General features: G+C 39.9%; 1 protein-coding gene across 4 annotated transcripts in view; it reads left to right on the top strand.

The window, feature by feature from the left end:
* LOC127495953 (cell adhesion molecule DSCAML1) overlaps positions 1-17082 on the top strand; it is a 135239-nt gene extending 118157 nt beyond the window's left edge. For 2 of the 4 annotated variants that reach the window (XM_051863424.1, XM_051863426.1), the window contains exons 21-33: positions 2659-2812; positions 4524-4641; positions 4809-4972; positions 5372-5470; positions 6607-6795; positions 6943-7230; positions 7512-7667; positions 7777-7807; positions 7954-8075; positions 8842-8994; positions 9080-9274; positions 9444-9755; positions 11252-17082. In XM_051863424.1, coding sequence (XP_051719384.1) covers positions 2659-2812; positions 4524-4641; positions 4809-4972; positions 5372-5470; positions 6607-6795; positions 6943-7230; positions 7512-7667; positions 7777-7807; positions 7954-8075; positions 8842-8994; positions 9080-9274; positions 9444-9755; positions 11252-11784 — 2514 coding nt within the window. In that variant the 3' untranslated portion in view covers positions 11785-17082. The remainder of the gene's footprint in view (positions 1-2658; positions 2813-4523; positions 4642-4808; positions 4973-5371; positions 5471-6606; positions 6796-6942; positions 7231-7511; positions 7668-7776; positions 7808-7953; positions 8076-8841; positions 8995-9079; positions 9275-9443; positions 9756-11251) is intronic. The other 2 variants (XM_051863425.1, XM_051863427.1) reach the window with 1 other exon arrangement.
* The last annotated feature ends 635 nt before the right edge of the window (positions 17083-17717 follow it).

Genomic DNA, 17717 nt, shown 5'->3' with positions numbered 1-17717 from the left:
GTCCGAAACCATAGTGGACGTTATCAAGTGCACTCATTCAATCCCACAATGCACCGCAATAATGAGTGTACAACCGATGTACGCTCAATGGCTAGAGAATACCCATAATGCATTGTGAGAGTCTCACGCCAAATGAATTCCGGCATCTGACCTGAAGATGGCGCCCGCAGCTGAATCATCCATCCATCCATTTTCCAAACCGCTGGTCCAATGTGGCTACAGCGTAATATCATACAGGTATAAATTCCTTTTTAATTGATTATTAAATTGTTCAATTAAGGTTTATACATAGTTTCCATGACAGAGTTTAAGATAAATCTTTTCATTACTACTGGAGCTGCCAGTTTGCTAAGTTTCAAGTTAAGTTAAACGGCAACCACAGACTATGCAAAAGAGGCAGCCCTACCGGTGCACTCAGTGTCCAAATTCACTCGTTTTCATTCACTCCCTCAAGTGAACTATATTGGACTAATGTAGGGAATAGTGAATGAGAGCATAGGGGGTGATTTCGGACACAGCCGAAGTCTTCACAAATAAACCTATCCCAGAATGTGACAAGTTATTCCAAGATGGCCGATCAGGAAATCTAAAAAATACTTGGGAAATGCTAACATCGCATTAGCATTTCCATTCATCTCAATGACAGTTGCTAGGCTGGCACATGCAGGCAGGAAGTATGTGACCTGCATGCTGCCGTTTTCACGCTTAAAGTCACATTGTAGTGTATTGTGACACACATCCGAGTGAAACAGATTATCAAAAAGAAAAAGTTGAGTTATGACAGTTCGATAAAAAATGACAAGGTCATCCACTATAAGATCAATAACATGCATTTAGAAAAGATCCACTTCATGTCGACTTTAACCTTGAGAAAAAATGATAAAACGTCTACTATAATATTTTTGTGTGTGTGTGTGTATATATATATATATATATATATATATATGAATGAGGATTCCAGGATTCCATTCCATTCTGTTTCCATTTCAGTTATAATATGCCACCTTAGAAGCCCTGGTGGCATATGCCCTGTGTAGGTAGTATACAGCAAAGCTTTTCACTTGGTTTGGAACAGAGCTATAGTGAAAGAGAGATATTTCTGATTATGAACAGAATATGGAAATATGTTTACCCAAAATCCATTAGCCCACTTAAAAAATCAAACTGATGTGAGAAACACCTCATGAAATGAAACAGCACTGTGTGTGTGGGGTGGGGAGTGGTGTAGTGGGTGCTGTATTAGTGTCAGGACCGAGGGGTACGAAAGATGAGGGCAGCATCCAGGGCGATCGGTGGGAATGACACTGTGCGTGTTTGCATGTCTGCGGGCAGCAGACATTCATCGTGATGAACACGCGTTTGGACAGCAGACACACGGCTCTCTTAAACACACTACAATTACAGAGAGCTTGAAGCACAGCCTAACGTCATGTTATTTCTGTGTGTGTACAGTGATACGGTTTTATGTTTTTGTTGTGCATTACAATGAAAGGTGGATATAATAATAGAAATACTCATCATGGAGTGTGTGTGTGTCTCGCGCATGCTGAGGTGAGCAGCAGATATCTCTCATTAGTCTGCCTCTATTGTTAGTGTTATCTGAGGCTGACTGATCTAGCGTGTCTAGGGGTATTGTCTTTTTACCCTATCATCTACTTGTGTAAGGCCCCCTGGGTCTCTCTCTCTCTCTCTCTCTCACACACACACACACACACACACACACACACACACACACAGTTAAGCCTTTTTCACTCACATAAAGAAAAGCAGCCGAAATATCTTTGTGTGTTATTTAGCAAACGCTATTAATTCAAGAGTAAAGGAAAGAATTGTTTGAATAATCATTTTCTCCAGGTGCCACCACACCAAGAGTTACACATTCATCTTTACCTTTAAAGAGCCCAGTATAAATCCCGTATAAAAACAAGTCATCATCTTTCATTTTTAGCTTTAAAAAGCATTTTTATAAGAGCTGAAGACTAAAGTCAGGCCAGAAACATATACAAGCACAGACGTTAATTCTTAGCAAGTGCAGTTCCGTTGTACATAACATAACATACATAACAAAGCCCAGTACTTTTAAACCGAATCTGTTTTTAAGATGCAAAATTTCACAGGCAAAAATAGTCACACACTAAGCAGCTTTATGTTGGTCAACACGGCAAATGAAATCTGTTGGGTGAACTTTTTGCCCTCATGCAAAACTCCTAATCATGCAGATTCCTACTGAAATTACTGGATTTAGCCTTCAAAATGTCGAAGAGCAACACTAGATGTGACTGCACCTGTGTAGCTAGATACAGACATGCTGACAGTTTAAATTCTGTTTCACTAGCATCACCAAAAGAAAAAAATAATGACTGTTTTCAAACCGGAATAGTGTAGTCCTTTCCATTTTAACTAGCTAAAAGAGCAAATTGACTGTAGAAGACAATTTATGTAATATTCGCTATAGTGCCCCTTGTGGCAGTGTTGAGAATGTGACATACTAGAGTTTCATAATGAATTGCATTTGGACACATTTCGAACTCCAACAATGCGTGAAATCGACCTTACTTGCTATTGTGAATTGTTTTTCTAACAGAATAACATCACTGTCCTGTCTTTATCAGCTCTAGCGTGTTTGTTCGTAACGTTGTGTTCTTGCGATGATCCCAGGCACCCAGCGAATACGAAGCCAACCCTGAGCTGCTGATATATAGAATCACCCACTTGACCCGGGGTCAGCAGTATCTGATCTGGGCGGCCGCCGTCACCACTGCTGGTCGGGGCAACATCAGCGAGAAGGTGACTGTGGAACCTGCAGGGAAAGGTGAGAGTTTAACGGAAAAATAAGTCTTCATGAAGGCCGGTGTCATATATCTTTAATCAGCTCTGTAACCACATGCACTAGAGAAGTCAATATCTGATCTCAAAACAGACAGTTTGATAGTTTCCAAGCAGGAATCACTGTTTTAGGCTTCCTGACTGTAATTTTGCTTTATTTACTCAGCATAATTGTGCAATTACCTGATAAGGCAGAGGACTTGAGTGAGCACAGGGTCATGCTGTCACTGATGCTCTCTTCTCCTCCTTTTCTTTCATTCTCTCCTGATGGATGAAGCTATAGCATGTCATTTATTACGTGGAGAGGAGTAAAAGCAACTAAATGAGAAAGAGATGGCAGACAATGACCCGGCCAATATGCCAGACAATGAAGGGGGCAGTTCAATCAATATTTCCTGGGTCAGAAAATGAGAGAGAGAATCTATGTGTGTGTGTGTGTGTGTGTGTTCTTCATTATTTAACAACTAGTTTACAGCTAGTTTAAAGAGCAAGAGTCCCTTGATGGCCCATTTTTCCATGTTTGTACAATTTCTGTTGTGTGAACTGTTGTGGTCACAAAAACATTGTTTAAATACACTAAATTTTCATGATATAGCATGGAGAATTCAAACTGTGCAATATATGCTTTTTAAAGGGTTAGTTCACCCAAAAATGAAAATTATCCCATGTATAGGACTTTCTTCCTTCAGCCAAACACAACTGGAGTTATATTAAAAAATATCCTGTCTCTTCTAAGTGTTATAATGGGAGTGAATGGTACCCTGAAACATGGTAGCCCCAAAAAGTGCATCCACCCATCATAAAAGTAATCCAAATGACTCCAGGGGTTTAATAAAGGACTTCTGAAGCAAAGTGATGTTTTTTGTAAGAAAAATATCCATATTTAAATCTTTATAAACTATAATCACTGGCTTCCGGCAACAGCCGTACGTGAGTCTAGTTCTGGCAGAAGAGTGACGTATGACGTATTGACAAACACAGAAGCGCAGAGAATAGACCAAAACAAAACACCAAATTAGAAGTTTAAACAAGAATTTTTAAAGAGAATTGTCAGAGGAGATTGAGTTTGTTGCCCAGCCTTATTTGTTTGAACCTCGAAAGGCGTCTACTCTCACCTAAGCTTACACTTACATCCTACGTCATACGTCGGGTCAGAGGTCACTCTTCCACCAGAACTCGACTTGCGTATGGCCATTACCAAAAGCCAGTGATTACAGTTTATAAAGTTTAAATATGGATATTTTTCTTATAAAAAGCCATCGCTTCACTTCAGAAGGCCTTTATTAACCTCCTGGAGCCGTATGGATTACGTTTATGATGGATGAATGCATTTAAAATTGTGAGGTGGAGGGCAGTGGAATGGGCAAAAACCGCAAGGTCTCAAGACATGTTTTTTTTTTTTTTTAAAGTTATAACTTATATAAGTTACTTATTTTACTTTGAGCTCCCCATTTTTAGAACACTGTCATGCGTGCAAAAAAAGTGAGACAAAGATGTCTATTGTTTTGACTCAACAAAGATGTACATCTAGTGCGTGTTTAAATATAAAAACAATGGAAAAGTAACTAAAACCCCTTCCCAACCTTTTTTTACTTCCTTTGGGGGTTCAAACCTTAATTAGGAAGGTCAAACCACCCTAAACCCAGTATAATTTGCACATCGGTATAGTTTTATATGACTCTGTTTGTCCTACTCAGCTCCTGCTAAAATCCTATCTTTTGGTGGAACGGTGACCACTCCATGGATGAAGGAAGTCCGGCTGCCGTGCAGCTCGGTGGGAGAGCCGACACCCACCATCAAATGGACGAAAGACAGGTCTAGGATCAGCTTTCGGCACTGAAAACACTTTCCCATGAGTTTTTGAAATATGAAAAGTGATAGTTTAGTTGTACAACCCCAAATTCCTCTTTTTAGTCCTAAATATTCACCTCTAGTTTATTAAATATAAAAAGGTCAATATGATTGTGATTTAACCTTCACAGTGAGGACACCGCCATCCCGGTCACTCAAGATGGTCACCGGAACATTCTTTCAAATGGTACCCTGGTGCTACGCTCTGTGAAAGCCGAGGATTCTGGGTACTACACCTGCACAGCCACCAACACACTGGGGTTTGACACAATCATCGTAAACCTGCTGGTACAAGGTAAGGAAGAGTTTATTTCCACACAGTCCTGTAAAATGGTCCTGGGTCAACAAGCTTGTTGGTCCTGGAACAGTTCCTATCAACCAATCAGAATTTAGGGTTAATATGCGGTCACATGTGAAATTTTGCGTGTAAAAAAGGACCATTGTCCAATAGAGATGTATGACACACAGCTCACACAAAAGTCACTTTTAAAGCAAGCTGCTTTCTGTAGGTCAACATGGCAAATTTGCATGACCAACTGGAAACCATAGCGAAATCTGCGTGCAGAAATCTTTCACTCTCAAGCAAAATTTGCATGTTTATATTGATGACTTGATTTGGACCATGAAAATTTGCCATATTTGCCAAATTTGCCATCAACCATAAATGTGACCGCACCTGTGTCCTGTGTTATAGTGCCTCCAGATCAACCACGTTTGACAGTTTCCACCACATCAACTTCTTCTATCACTCTAGCTTGGATTCCTGGAGACAATGGAGGAAGCTCCATCAGAGGTACAAGCTTTTGTACTGCCTCTTTCTGGTCACCTCAAACAACAAATCTCTGTCTTTATCTCTCTCCCTTTTTCATTTTCTTTTATTTTATCTCTAAAGTTTGTTTTATTGTGTTTAGCACATTGTCTCTTTTTTCTATCTCTATCTGTATTTCTCTCAGACTGTGCTTAATCTGTCACTGTGTCACATGTTACTGTCAAACTGCTTGCACCTCACAGTAAATTAGGTAAAAACATAGATATCTGTGGTGTTTGTGTGTGGAAAGGTGGGAGGAGAATAAGGAACACACCAGGCTGTCAGTGGTAAATCCTTTTGATGTGGCGCCCTTTATTTTGCCATCTGCCAAAGCCAAAGTGAGACACCAAATCCGTCCCGCTCCTAATGATGGGCGACGCCATATTGTGCATCTATTTGCATAACTGTGCAGTCAGCATTTTTTCTCTCTTTCTATGGGTAACTAATGGAGGTTTACAGCCATCTGATCAGCCCTTCATCTGAGATTGTTACTCTGTGATTAGTCTGTAAGGTCAATGCGCCATCTAGTGGTGATGTTAGGAAGTCTTTATTACAGTGTCCTGAGTTATGCTTGCAATGCCAAAATTATGAATTTGATTCTCAGGAATTGGTATAAAGAAATAAAATTTACTTTTTTAAATGTATGTAATGCAGTATGCAACAATAAACATTTCAAATTGCAATATGCTGCATTTCTATTTGTTCAGTTATAATCTTATAAATAAAAATACATTTTTACCAGTTATAAACATTGTATTTATTTGACAGCATTTTGTCAGTCTACTCAAATAATGAGTAATTCAATTGGCTCAAATTGCTTCTAGTTATAGAAATGGTAAGTCCAGTGGGGCACACTGTATTTTGGAATACAGTATCCTATGCAGTGTGCTCTACTATTGCACATTTTGGAGTCATCTGGGTGTTTTTGCAACTAGAAAATGTGCATATTGTACACAGCATAACTACTCCATACTGCATACTCCACGAGCAGTAGTATATTAGTATGCTATTCGAATATATTGTTAGACTCCAAAACACACCCTTTTAGCACAATACTATTTAGAACAGAATCCTAGAATTCAAGCAGCTGTCCCATATTGCATATGTCTCTGTGTGTTCAGGTTTTGTGCTGCAGTATTCAGTAGACAACACTGAGGAGTGGAAGGATGTCTTCATTAGCTCCAGCGAACGCTCTTTCAAGTTGGACAACTTGCGCTGTGGAACCTGGTACAAAGTCAAACTTGCAGCAAAAAACAGTGTGGGAGCCGGTCGCATCAGCGAGATCATTGAGGCCAAGACTCATGGCAGAGGTGAGGTTCTAGCTAGCTTATTTTCTTCCCTGAAAAACACTTGTACCTTTTATCAAGGTTCTTTTTATGCTATTTTTTTTTTCAACATGGTTGTAGTATGAACCATTAGTATTGAGTCAATCATTAGTATTGTGTCTTGTTTTGCAGAGCCGCAGTTCAATAAGGACCAGCCCCTGTTCACTCACATCAACTCCACCCACGCCCGCCTCAACCTGCAGGGCTGGACGAGCGGCGGCTGCCCCATCACTGCTGTCCTTCTAGAGTTCCGCCCTAAAGGCACCTGGGCCTGGCAGAGCGTGCGCACCAACGCCTCGGCTGATATCTTCCTCGCCGAGCTGCGTGAGGCCACCTGGTATGAACTGAAGATGAAGGCGTGCAACAGCGCCGGCTGTGGAAACCAGAGCTCCCAGTTTGCCACGCTAGATTACGATGGCAGTAAGTCCCAATACACAAAGCATCGGCCATAATAAAATGACATGATGTGAATGCACCATCAGTCAAGTCGCTCAATTGTCATTCAGTACTTCAGTACGGATGTACAAATCTATTTCCACCAGGGCCAGGGCATGTAAAACAGGATGACACAAAAGAACATGTACAATTAGCAGCTAAATCAATTAATTAATCTGTTTTTAGGCCTGAATTTTAGCGATAAGAGCCTTGACATGAGCTTTATCTTGATCTATTCACTTATCTCTATTTCCTTTCCTCCGCAGGCACTATTCCGCCTATTAAGTCAGCGCGAGGGGAAGGGGACGATGTTAAAAAGCTTTTCTCTATCGGCTCCCCTGTCATCCTGGTCACATTGGGCATGGCACTACTCTTCATTATCCGCAAGAAACGCAAAGAAAAGAGACTCAAGAGACTCAGAGGTGAGCTACAGAGTGAAAAAGGCTGGAAACTATATATATATATATATATATATAAATTACATAATTTTACAGGAGTGTTTAAATAAAATAACTCTGTTTGCCTCTGTAGATGCTAAGAGCTTGGCTGAGATGCTTATCAGGTAAGGATATAGTTAATAGTCTGTGCAAATATTAAACTCCAAAATTAAAACATTAATCCCTTAGGAAATGTGTGTGTTTAAGGAAGTGGCAGTGGCAATACTTTTTTGTGTGTGTGTGTCTGTCTTTGGTTGTTTTGCACCTGGAGCAGTAAGAACAATCGAAGTTTTGACACTCCAGTTAAAGGCCCACCTCAGGGACCCCGACTGCACATAGATATCCCCCGCGTGCAACTGCTCATCGAGGATAAAGAGGGAATCAAACAGATAGGTCAGTGTGTATGCATGTGCTGTTGAGTCATATGTAAGTCATGGCAATATACCTGTAAGAAATATAATTATATTAGATTATGAATTAGCAAATAATGGTATTAATGCGAAGACTAATTAAAAAGTAAGTAAACAACTCACCCACTTTGTCACATAATCAAACTTGAAATGACTTGTAAAGCAATCATTTACTGAAATTAAAGGTACATCTCAGTGTGTGACCATCATGACACCTGCAGTGTTTATCAAGCTTCAATGACTGGTGATGCTAAAATAAGTTGACTATTAAAAAGAACAGCTGAACATCAGTCCACAAATAAAATATAGATGTAATCTGAATTTTGTTGCTGTTCCCTTATTTTGTAATTACTGTAAAAATGCTTAAAATGCACTTGATGAGAGATTTATTGGTATATTGTTAATGTAAAAGAACAAAATAGAATAATTGTATTGGGTATTTTTCTGTTTCTTTCTTCTTTTTGATAGTGTAAGTAATGTTTATGTAACCTGGAAAATGTCAAAAACATAAAAAAACAGTGAAAACTCTGCCTCCTTATTTCAGAACACCACTGCACGCCAATGCTTGAATGTTAGTGTATATTATATTAATTTTAACTTGCTCATTTTCTTACGTCTATTTTTATATATTCAGTCAAAATCTGAGACAAAATTGATTCCTGAATGAAACCTGGCTAAAGAACTCCTAAACTATGAAAGTACTTTTTTTTTCTCTCAAGGAATGTGTTTTTCTCTGTTGTGTGCGATAGGTGAAGACAAGGCCACCATCCCTGTGACGGACACGGAGTTCAGCCAATCAGTGAACCCTCAGAGCTTCTGTACGGGCGTGTCTGTGCATCACCCCGCCCTCATCCAGAACACAGGCCCTTTGATTGACATGTCGGACATCAGGCCTGGCACCAGTATGTCACAGCTCGCCCATTCATTCCATAAAAGAAGGTATCATTTGTGAATGTTTCACACACTCTCTCATTTTACCTTTCTCAGATCCAGTATCGAGGAAGAGCGTGAAGTCTGCGCACAGCACGAGGAACCGCTATTCCAGCCAGTGGACTCTGACTAAATGCCAAGCGTCCACACCTGCTCGCACGCTTACCTCAGACTGGCGGACAGTGGGCTCCCAGCACGGCATCACGGTCACAGAAAGTGACAGCTACAGTGCCAGCCTGTCCCAGGACACAGGTCCACACACTCACACACACACTCAAATTTCAGGTTTTAAAAATATTTATGGTCTCTTTAGCCATAAACTGCCCACTTTGAAAGAAAGGGGCCGTTACACCAGCACATAAAGTGATCGACCACAGTTTATCAGTGTGTTCACTCTAACTCTGTTCTCTCCTGTCCTCAGATAAAGGACGTAACAGTATGGTGTCCACCGAGAGTGCGTCTTCCACGTATGAGGAGCTGGCCCGAGCGTACGAACACGCTAAGCTGGAAGAGCACCTGCAGCACGCCAAGTTTGAGATCACAGAGTGCTTCATCTCAGACAGCTCCTCCGATCAGATGACCACCGGAACCAATGATAACGCAGACAGCATGACCTCTATGAGCACACCATCCGAACCGGGCATCTGTCGCTTCACTGCCTCCCCACCCAAACCACAGGACTACGATCGCGGCAAAAACGTGGCAGTGCCCATTCCCCACCGCGCCAACAAGAGTGAGTTGATAACACATCTAAATGGTTTTGTAATCTTAAGCATTTAGTATTGGAGCTGTAAAGTCCAGCATGTGTTATTTCCAAAACTGTTTCTCCCTTATTATAAATCATATTTATTATATAAAATATTATAGATATACATTTTTATTAAATAACTATTTATTATAATATTTTTATAATAATAATAATTATTCTGATATTTCTAAAGGGGTTAAATTAAATACAAAAAAAATGTAAAGTATGAAATATAAAAAACATGCATATATACATATATAATACTATAAAAAGTTTATAATTAAAAAAACATGGTTGGTTTAAATGTTTTGCATATGTATAATTTCAGTGAACATTTTCTGATATTTCTGAGGGTTTATTTAAAAAATATATAAAAAATAAATATTTATATAATTATGAATATAAGTAACGTTTTAATTATATTTTACACTTTTATGAATTTCTAAAATATTTTGTTACAAAAACAAATAATAATATGTTTTGTATTTGTATTATTATTTATATAATAAATATAAAATAAATATTCACATAATTGTATTATTTTATATGATTTCTAATTAAATTTTCTATTAAAATTTTATAAAAAAAATAAATATTACAAAAACAAATAAATAACAACTATAATCAGGGATTGACATTAACACCAGCCAAATGCAGGTAGATTTCAGCAGTGGCATGTAACGCAGTCACTCCTACGAGCCAATCTGGCGGGTTGAATTTTATATATATTATATAAATTTTTCAAAAGTAGTCTTTCAAAAAGGCATCTGAAATAAAAAAACTAAGTGCAATTTATTGTTGTCAAAATATCGATTTTTCGGTACATATCAATACGGAAATATCTAAAAAAAATGCTTCCAATACTCATTTTCCACAGAACAGATACACATTACCAGCTGTGCTTTCTCGCTCTCTCATCTCTCCGACAGCGAGTTGACACACAAACCCGCCTTCCCTCACTCACTTGTTTCATTTGCTCTGGATGAATATTGTTGGTGTTACAGGGCTTGAATTTTGGTGTGGAATTGCGCATATTGTGTATAATTTTACTCATTCCCACTAATTTTTTGCTCACATCCACAGTGCGTGCACATAAAGCCGCCTTTCAGTACTAAATTGACTTCTTTTTCACTGCTTATTGCACTTAAACTGTCAAATACACACAAAATAATGTCAAAATGACGGTCTTGGCGAGTATTCATGTGAATACAGTAAGTTATGTTTTAAGTAAACGTAAATAGTTGAGAAAGAAAACGCATGTGAAACAGTATAATGGGTCCATGCGTCAGGTCTTAAAGTGACAGCAGCCTAATATACCTGTTGCCAAATTATGAGATAATATTAAAAATATCTGTATGGCAGTTTTTCCCCATGGTATCAATGTCAAAATTGTTGAGAAAATCTATAGAACAGCCTCCAACTACAGATTAATTAATAATATTAATAATATTGTTTAACTGACACTTCCCTCTGTCCTGCAGGTGAGTACTGTAACCTCCCCCTCTACATGAAGACGGACCCTTTCTTCCGGAAACAGGCAGAGCTGCACGACCCCTGCCCTGTGGTCCCACCCCGCGAGGCCTCCATCAGGAGCCTCGCCGCTCGGGCCTACCACACACAGGGCCGCCACATGACATTAGACCCCTCCAAGCAGCAGGCCCTGACGCTGGGCCACGGCGGCCTGAGCAGCCTGACCAGCTCAGGGGCCTCCGGTACGTCGGGCCCAGCCTCAAGCGGGGCCGCTGGGAGCTCCAGCATCAGCTCAGGCACGGCCACCCTGCCCCAGAGGACTCTCACCATGCCCAGCACCTCCTCCACCTCCTCGGCCCCAAGCGGGGCGGCCGCCGCTGGAGCGGGAGCCAGTGCAAGCTCCACGGGAGGCAGCGGCCCGACGCCCGGCAGCTCCAAGGTCGGGGGATCCAGAGACTCTCTGCTAGAGAGCAGCTCATCCGGCCTGGGCAGACTGCAAAAGCAGAATGCTGGGGCGTACTCCAAATCCTACACTCTGGTGTAGCTCACACGTATACACATACAGTACGTTCACACACACACCTGGAGTCTGGGCAGGGGCGGAAACGAACAATGGCGGGACAGGGGTCTCTCTCTTTTCCTCTCTTTTACCTTCATTTGCTTTCCTTTTTTTAATTCTTCTGCTCAAGCTTTTTATCTGGCCTTCTCCAGGATTAAATATGCCAAACCCCCAGACCCTTTCCCCTAATTTTGCCTTGTTTTTGACTTAAGTTGTATCCTTCTCTCCCCCACCCCCCACTCCTTCTCTCTGTCAAAGACACCTTGGACCTTATGCACGAAATGCTTTCCATGTGCACTTGTTCATTTGATTTCTCGACTTCAGAAAATAGGAAAAAGCGGTTTTAAGAGATATATTGTTTCGCATTGACCCGTCTAGATGTTTTTAGGCTGTTGAAAAAGTGTCTCTTTTTTATGTCTCTCGCATAGCTTCATACTGCAACGCATTGCCTCGGAAAGCTTATGCATAAACGAATCCACCACGGTGTTCACCTTCCGCCCCTCCTGATCCACATCGGTCTGGAAAAACAGCTTGAAGACGAAAGTCTCAACCGCCTGAATCGAGTCTTTGGGATTTTTTTCATGCAATTGATGACACAGTATAGAGTGTTATTGACTATTTTGTAAACAAACAAGAAAAAAAATCAAGAAAAAAATGTCTGGAGCCATTTTCACAGCGGATGTATGGTTACTGTACTTTTATTTTTTTGTTCGGTTTTCTGTTTTCGAAATTTTGAACTTTAGCACTAAGGAGGGCCGGGTGGATCCACTGAGCTTTCTCAAGCTTGTGTATGTGTGGTGTGTGTGTATGCATGTGTATGTATATGTGTAAATATATATGTATACATGTGGCAAGCACACAACCAGGCCTACACGCTTGGTATCTCGGCATCGGAAAGGGAGCAGCTTGGAGACGCCAAGTGCCACCCATTGAGCTACACAGTCTAGAGTTCATCTGAAAGGAGGACAGGATATAGGGAGTATGTAAAGGGTAGACACATCTCCCTTCTCATCTCTCTTGGCTGCCTTCGATATGAAAGAAAGGCTCTTGTTTTGCTGTTTGTTGGTTGGTTCGTTCGTTTGTTCGATTGTTTGTGTTTGATGCCATATACTTATTACCCCTCCTTCCCCACCCAGACCTCCCCCAAAAACGTCACCACTTCCTCTGTCTCACTGTGAACGCCTAACAGCCTCTTCTGGATGGACCGAGCACAGGCAGAAAGGCGGGAAGAGGGCAGAGAGGTAGGGAGGAAGTAGAGGCAGACGGGCCCGTGAACAGAGAGGGAGAGATATCTGCCGTCGCTGTGTAGCTTTTCTGCGTTTGTTCATCGTTTCTCTTTATTCTTTGCTTTCCTTCCCCACACGAAGACTCTAGCAGTCATTCCTATTTGAAGGTCTTAGAGACTCTAGCTTTAGGTAGCGCAGGGGTGGATAAAGGAGGGAATGAGTGAAATGTAGGAGGGGAAGGTTTCATTCAGCCCCTAAATGAATCGAATATCCTCTCAATCCTCCTTCGTTCACTCAGTTTCCAAAGCAAAGCCCCATCACAGAGAAACTTCCAAAAATCGACAAACTCTCCCAATGATTTAAATGGAAAAAAGTACTACATCAGGGCTCCTGCAATACAAAAGAAGAAAAAAAAAAAAGAAAATATATTGCAATGTTTGTTGTCAAAATATATACATATATATTTCTATCTAAAGATATAGTAAATATATACGTGGTGAGAGCAGAGATTTAATGCCATATCTAATTGAAAAAGAAAAATTTTATTTTAAAAAAAGATTTGAAGACAATCGCTCAGTGGGAGGTGCAGCAGTAAGCGAGAGGAGGTGTCGATCACGAAACGCTGAGACAAACGGGTAACATAACTAAGAGAGATTGAAAAAGAACGGCAGAGGGTGTGTTTCGACATGCCGCAGCAGTCGCCGTTTTGGGAATTCTGGGAAAAGACCTTTGAGATTCCCAAACTAACTTCCTGTCATCGCTATAATCAGCCGGGCTGCATAGTGCAACATGCCTGTATGGTATGAAGGAGATATTTATGAACATTTCCCAACACACTCTCTACAGTTGCTTGGAAACAATGGAAATTTGCCACTGCAACTCCAGCTCGTAGATGGACCCACGACATCTGTGAGCGCCATCTGAATCCATGCACCATCTCTACTGCCCAAACGAATAGTATAAAATACCCACAGTGCTTTGAGAGCTTTCCGTCAGGCCCTTAAAGAGACCGTTCACCCAAAAATGAAAATTCCGTCATCATTTACTCACCCTCATGTTGTTCCAAACCTGTACGACTTTACTTCTTCTGTGGAACACAAAAGAAGATATTTTGAAGTGTTGTTTTTTTCCTATAAAAAGAAAAAAGGGGAGATGCAATACACTGGTATTGACGATAACCAAAATATTGATATCATGTTAATACTGCACATAATATCATAAATAATCCAGTGCCTGGTTGACACTCCAACTTAGTAGGTGGTGATACTGCACCTGGTTGCCACCCGTCATTAAATGGATAAAAGAAGAAAGTGCAGTGTGCAGTTACCACTGCTCCACAAAATCATGTTGGAGGAAATGTGGGAGATTTCATAAAAAGACGGCCCCGACTGCAGGTATGAGTGTAATTCATTAGCCAAAATTGATAAACACAAAAGAAAGTTATATTAGGGATTTTCACACAGCACTTAACCCCGGGTTATCGTCATTCTAAACACCGCTTTTAACCCTGGGTAAAGGAACGTTTCACACTTCTAATTTAGAAGCGGGGTCAGCACCTCGTTTTACCTGGGGTTATGAAACCCTGCTCCGGAGCAGGGTTAGCCCCGCTTTTGCAGTGTTAACTCCGCATTGCAGTGCCAAACTTGTACAGTGTGAAACGATGCGGAGTTAGAATGTTACAGACAACCAATCACTTACTCGTATTCACATGCTTTGGACAGTCACGGAACACTGCGCATTGTATATAAACAGTAAATTCAGTGTTTAAGAGGAAAAATGTCGAATGCTGACAGAAAACGCGACAATTTGAGACCATTTCATTCTTACCTTTATAGTCCATAATGTCCATTCAGTACAAACTCGATAGTACAGTCGGCAATACGAAGATGCGCAATGCTAGAGCTGTTATTTAAACAGGTCACGTGCTGGGTTTATCCAGTCTGTGACACTGACACCACAAATATGCAAAGAAGAACTTTAACCCAGGTTTAAGGAATGTGCAATGTGAAACATCAGTTTAGGAATACCCAGAATTAATTGTTAACCCCTGGTAAATTATGAGCAGTGTGAAACGTGAAGCAAGATAACCCAGGGTTTAGAATGACCTAGGGTTAACTATTTCAAGTGTGAAAAGCCCTATTATTTTTCCCCAAAATTTCTATAGATATTGCAATAATGTTGTTGTGCGACGGTAATCGTGTTGTGAAAATCTGGTATTGCGACAGGCCCAAATTAACAAAATTTGAACACCAAATTACTTTAATTGAATATCAAAAAATATGTATATTTTCAAAATATCTTCTTTCATGTTTCAAAGAAAAAAAAGAAAGTCATGAAAGTTTAGAATGACATGGGAGAATAAATTATTACAAAATAAAATTTCAGGGTGAACCATCTGTTTAAGGTGAGATCGCTCCTGTGATTTTAAAATTTCAAGCTTACAGCATGTCTGAAAGGTCAAATCTCATATATCAAGGGAAAGATCGCTATATTTATGTACTGCATAATTATTGGCGACTTAGAACACGCAACCCCTGCAGACGTCAGCACAGGAAATATAGCACACATTTATAGTTTGTTCAACAGGATTCAGTTATATGCAGCCGCCTGAGCATATCTCATGTTAGGAAGACTTGACGCAACAAATCCTAAGGGACAGAAAAGGGACGTGTCGTGTTGGGTTTAAAATTGAGCTGATTGAACGATAATATATCTGTTTTTGGCATATGAAAGAAAATCTGTTTGACTTACAACCAGGAGATGTTTTATTGGTGGCTTGATAAATTAGGATTGTTAGAGTGTACCCAAAGCTGTGCAAGATAAATAAATTTGATCGCCCAGATCTAAACCAATCTTGAGACATAGTTGCGAAGAATGTGGACTTGTTTTAAAAACAATGAAAGAAGTATGTGTTCCTCTTATTGCTGCTCAAATGCCCACTGACTGGGTTTTGTCTGTCTGTTTAATGGCAGACGTGCCCAGTGCATTTTGCCATGAACGTTTCATTAGGATTAGACCAATATCTATATCAGTATTCATGCCTGTTCAGGTGAAACATTTTGTGAAAATATTCCCTTGACCACCCCACAAAGCCCTCACGTCCCATGATTTTTCACATTTAAAAGACAGTTGCTGACTTGAATTACATTTTTTTTTTCTTTTTTTTTTTTGCTTTGTTTATAAAAAATATATGTATCCAACTTAGTTTTTTGTTTGATTCTATGAGGATTTATGTTGAAAAGAAAATGCAGTTGTGTTACGCAATGGGGCAGGCCTGTTTAGCCAGTCGAATCAGGGACCCCAAGCTCCAACCAATCACAGGAGAAGCTGTGTGAATACTGGGCGGAGTCAGGAATAGAACTCCAACCCCAAACGCCTGTTTCCCCGCCCAAATGATCCGATTAGCCCCTTTTCATCAACCAATAAAAAAAATCCTGCTATACCCAAGACCTCCCTGTCAGCATAATTTCTAATCTACAAATAAAGACTCTTGTATATATGAAACTGTTTTGTATAAATAATTACTATTTTCGACATCTCCATTAGCAACCAGGGCACAATTGTAAGTCTGGTTAAAGGTATAACTTTAAATGTGAGGGGATTAAAAAGACAAAAAAATTATAAAATCTAACAAAAAATACTTTACACCTTGAGTTTTGAATGGGGCACATAAACCCAGACCAGACGTCTGGTGTTTGATTTATCTTTTCCTTTTTATAATTTGTCTTATGTTTTTATTCATTTATGTTGTTGGTTGTTTTGTTTGTTTTTACTTTTGTTTTGTTTCTACCTTTTGGTTAACTTGACGAAAAATGGCATTGCATGCTCTGAATATTTTGCTGGTTATTAAAAGAAAAAGGAAAAGGAGACAAATAACTAAAGGGGAAAAAAGTTTAAAAAATGCGGAGGGGATTCCTAAACTTTTATGGAAAAGTTGCTTCAATTTGCAATTGCTTGTGTTTAAATATACAGTTTTTTTTTCTATGAAAACAAAACAAAAACAGAAAAAGAGTACTCCAACACCTTGTGCAATAAAGCTATCTTTCTATGAATGGTGCCTTGACCCTTGTGTGTTTTCTTTTTAGGATATAGAATAAATATTTCCTGCATCTATCTGTCTATCTATCTATCTATCTGTCTCTCTAGAAAACAATGAAATGGAAAACAAGTGTCCGTTTATATTCAGATTTAAGGCACTATTTCTTGTTTATTTTGTTTTCTCTATAAGTGTGGGTATCTGTAGGTTGGAGTAATGCGTGACAAAAGGTAGGAGCGTGGAGAAAGGTCTTTATAATTGGTCACAAAACTGTCTGTCAGTGTGTGGGGTAGGATTAGGGGTTAGTTTCTGTTGTAGCAATTCATCTGTGAGTTTTCCACTAGCACTAGCTCACCAGCAGAGGGAAGAATGACTACATCTTGACTTGGAGGAAGAACTTGGGGCTTGTAAAATGTTCATTGAATTTGATTGTACGTTGCCATGGCAGTTTATAAAAATCACTAGTACATTATCTGTTATTTCACAGCTGCAAAATACACATTGCTCTCTACAGACTTTCAAATGACAGATTTTCACATTGCTTCCCACCTAGGCACATTGCACTTGCTCACCTAGGCACATATAGGGCCGTTTCCTACGAGGAGGCAAGAGAGGCATTGTCTCCTCAAAACAACTGGGTGAGAAAATAATCGATA

The sequence above is a fragment of the Ctenopharyngodon idella genome, chromosome 15 (genome assembly GCF_019924925.1).
Source record: "Ctenopharyngodon idella isolate HZGC_01 chromosome 15, HZGC01, whole genome shotgun sequence".
In the NCBI taxonomy this organism is placed as follows: Eukaryota; Metazoa; Chordata; class Actinopteri; order Cypriniformes; family Xenocyprididae; genus Ctenopharyngodon; species Ctenopharyngodon idella.
Note: the sequence above shows the minus strand (reverse complement) of the source record. Positions and strands in the feature narration are given on the sequence as shown.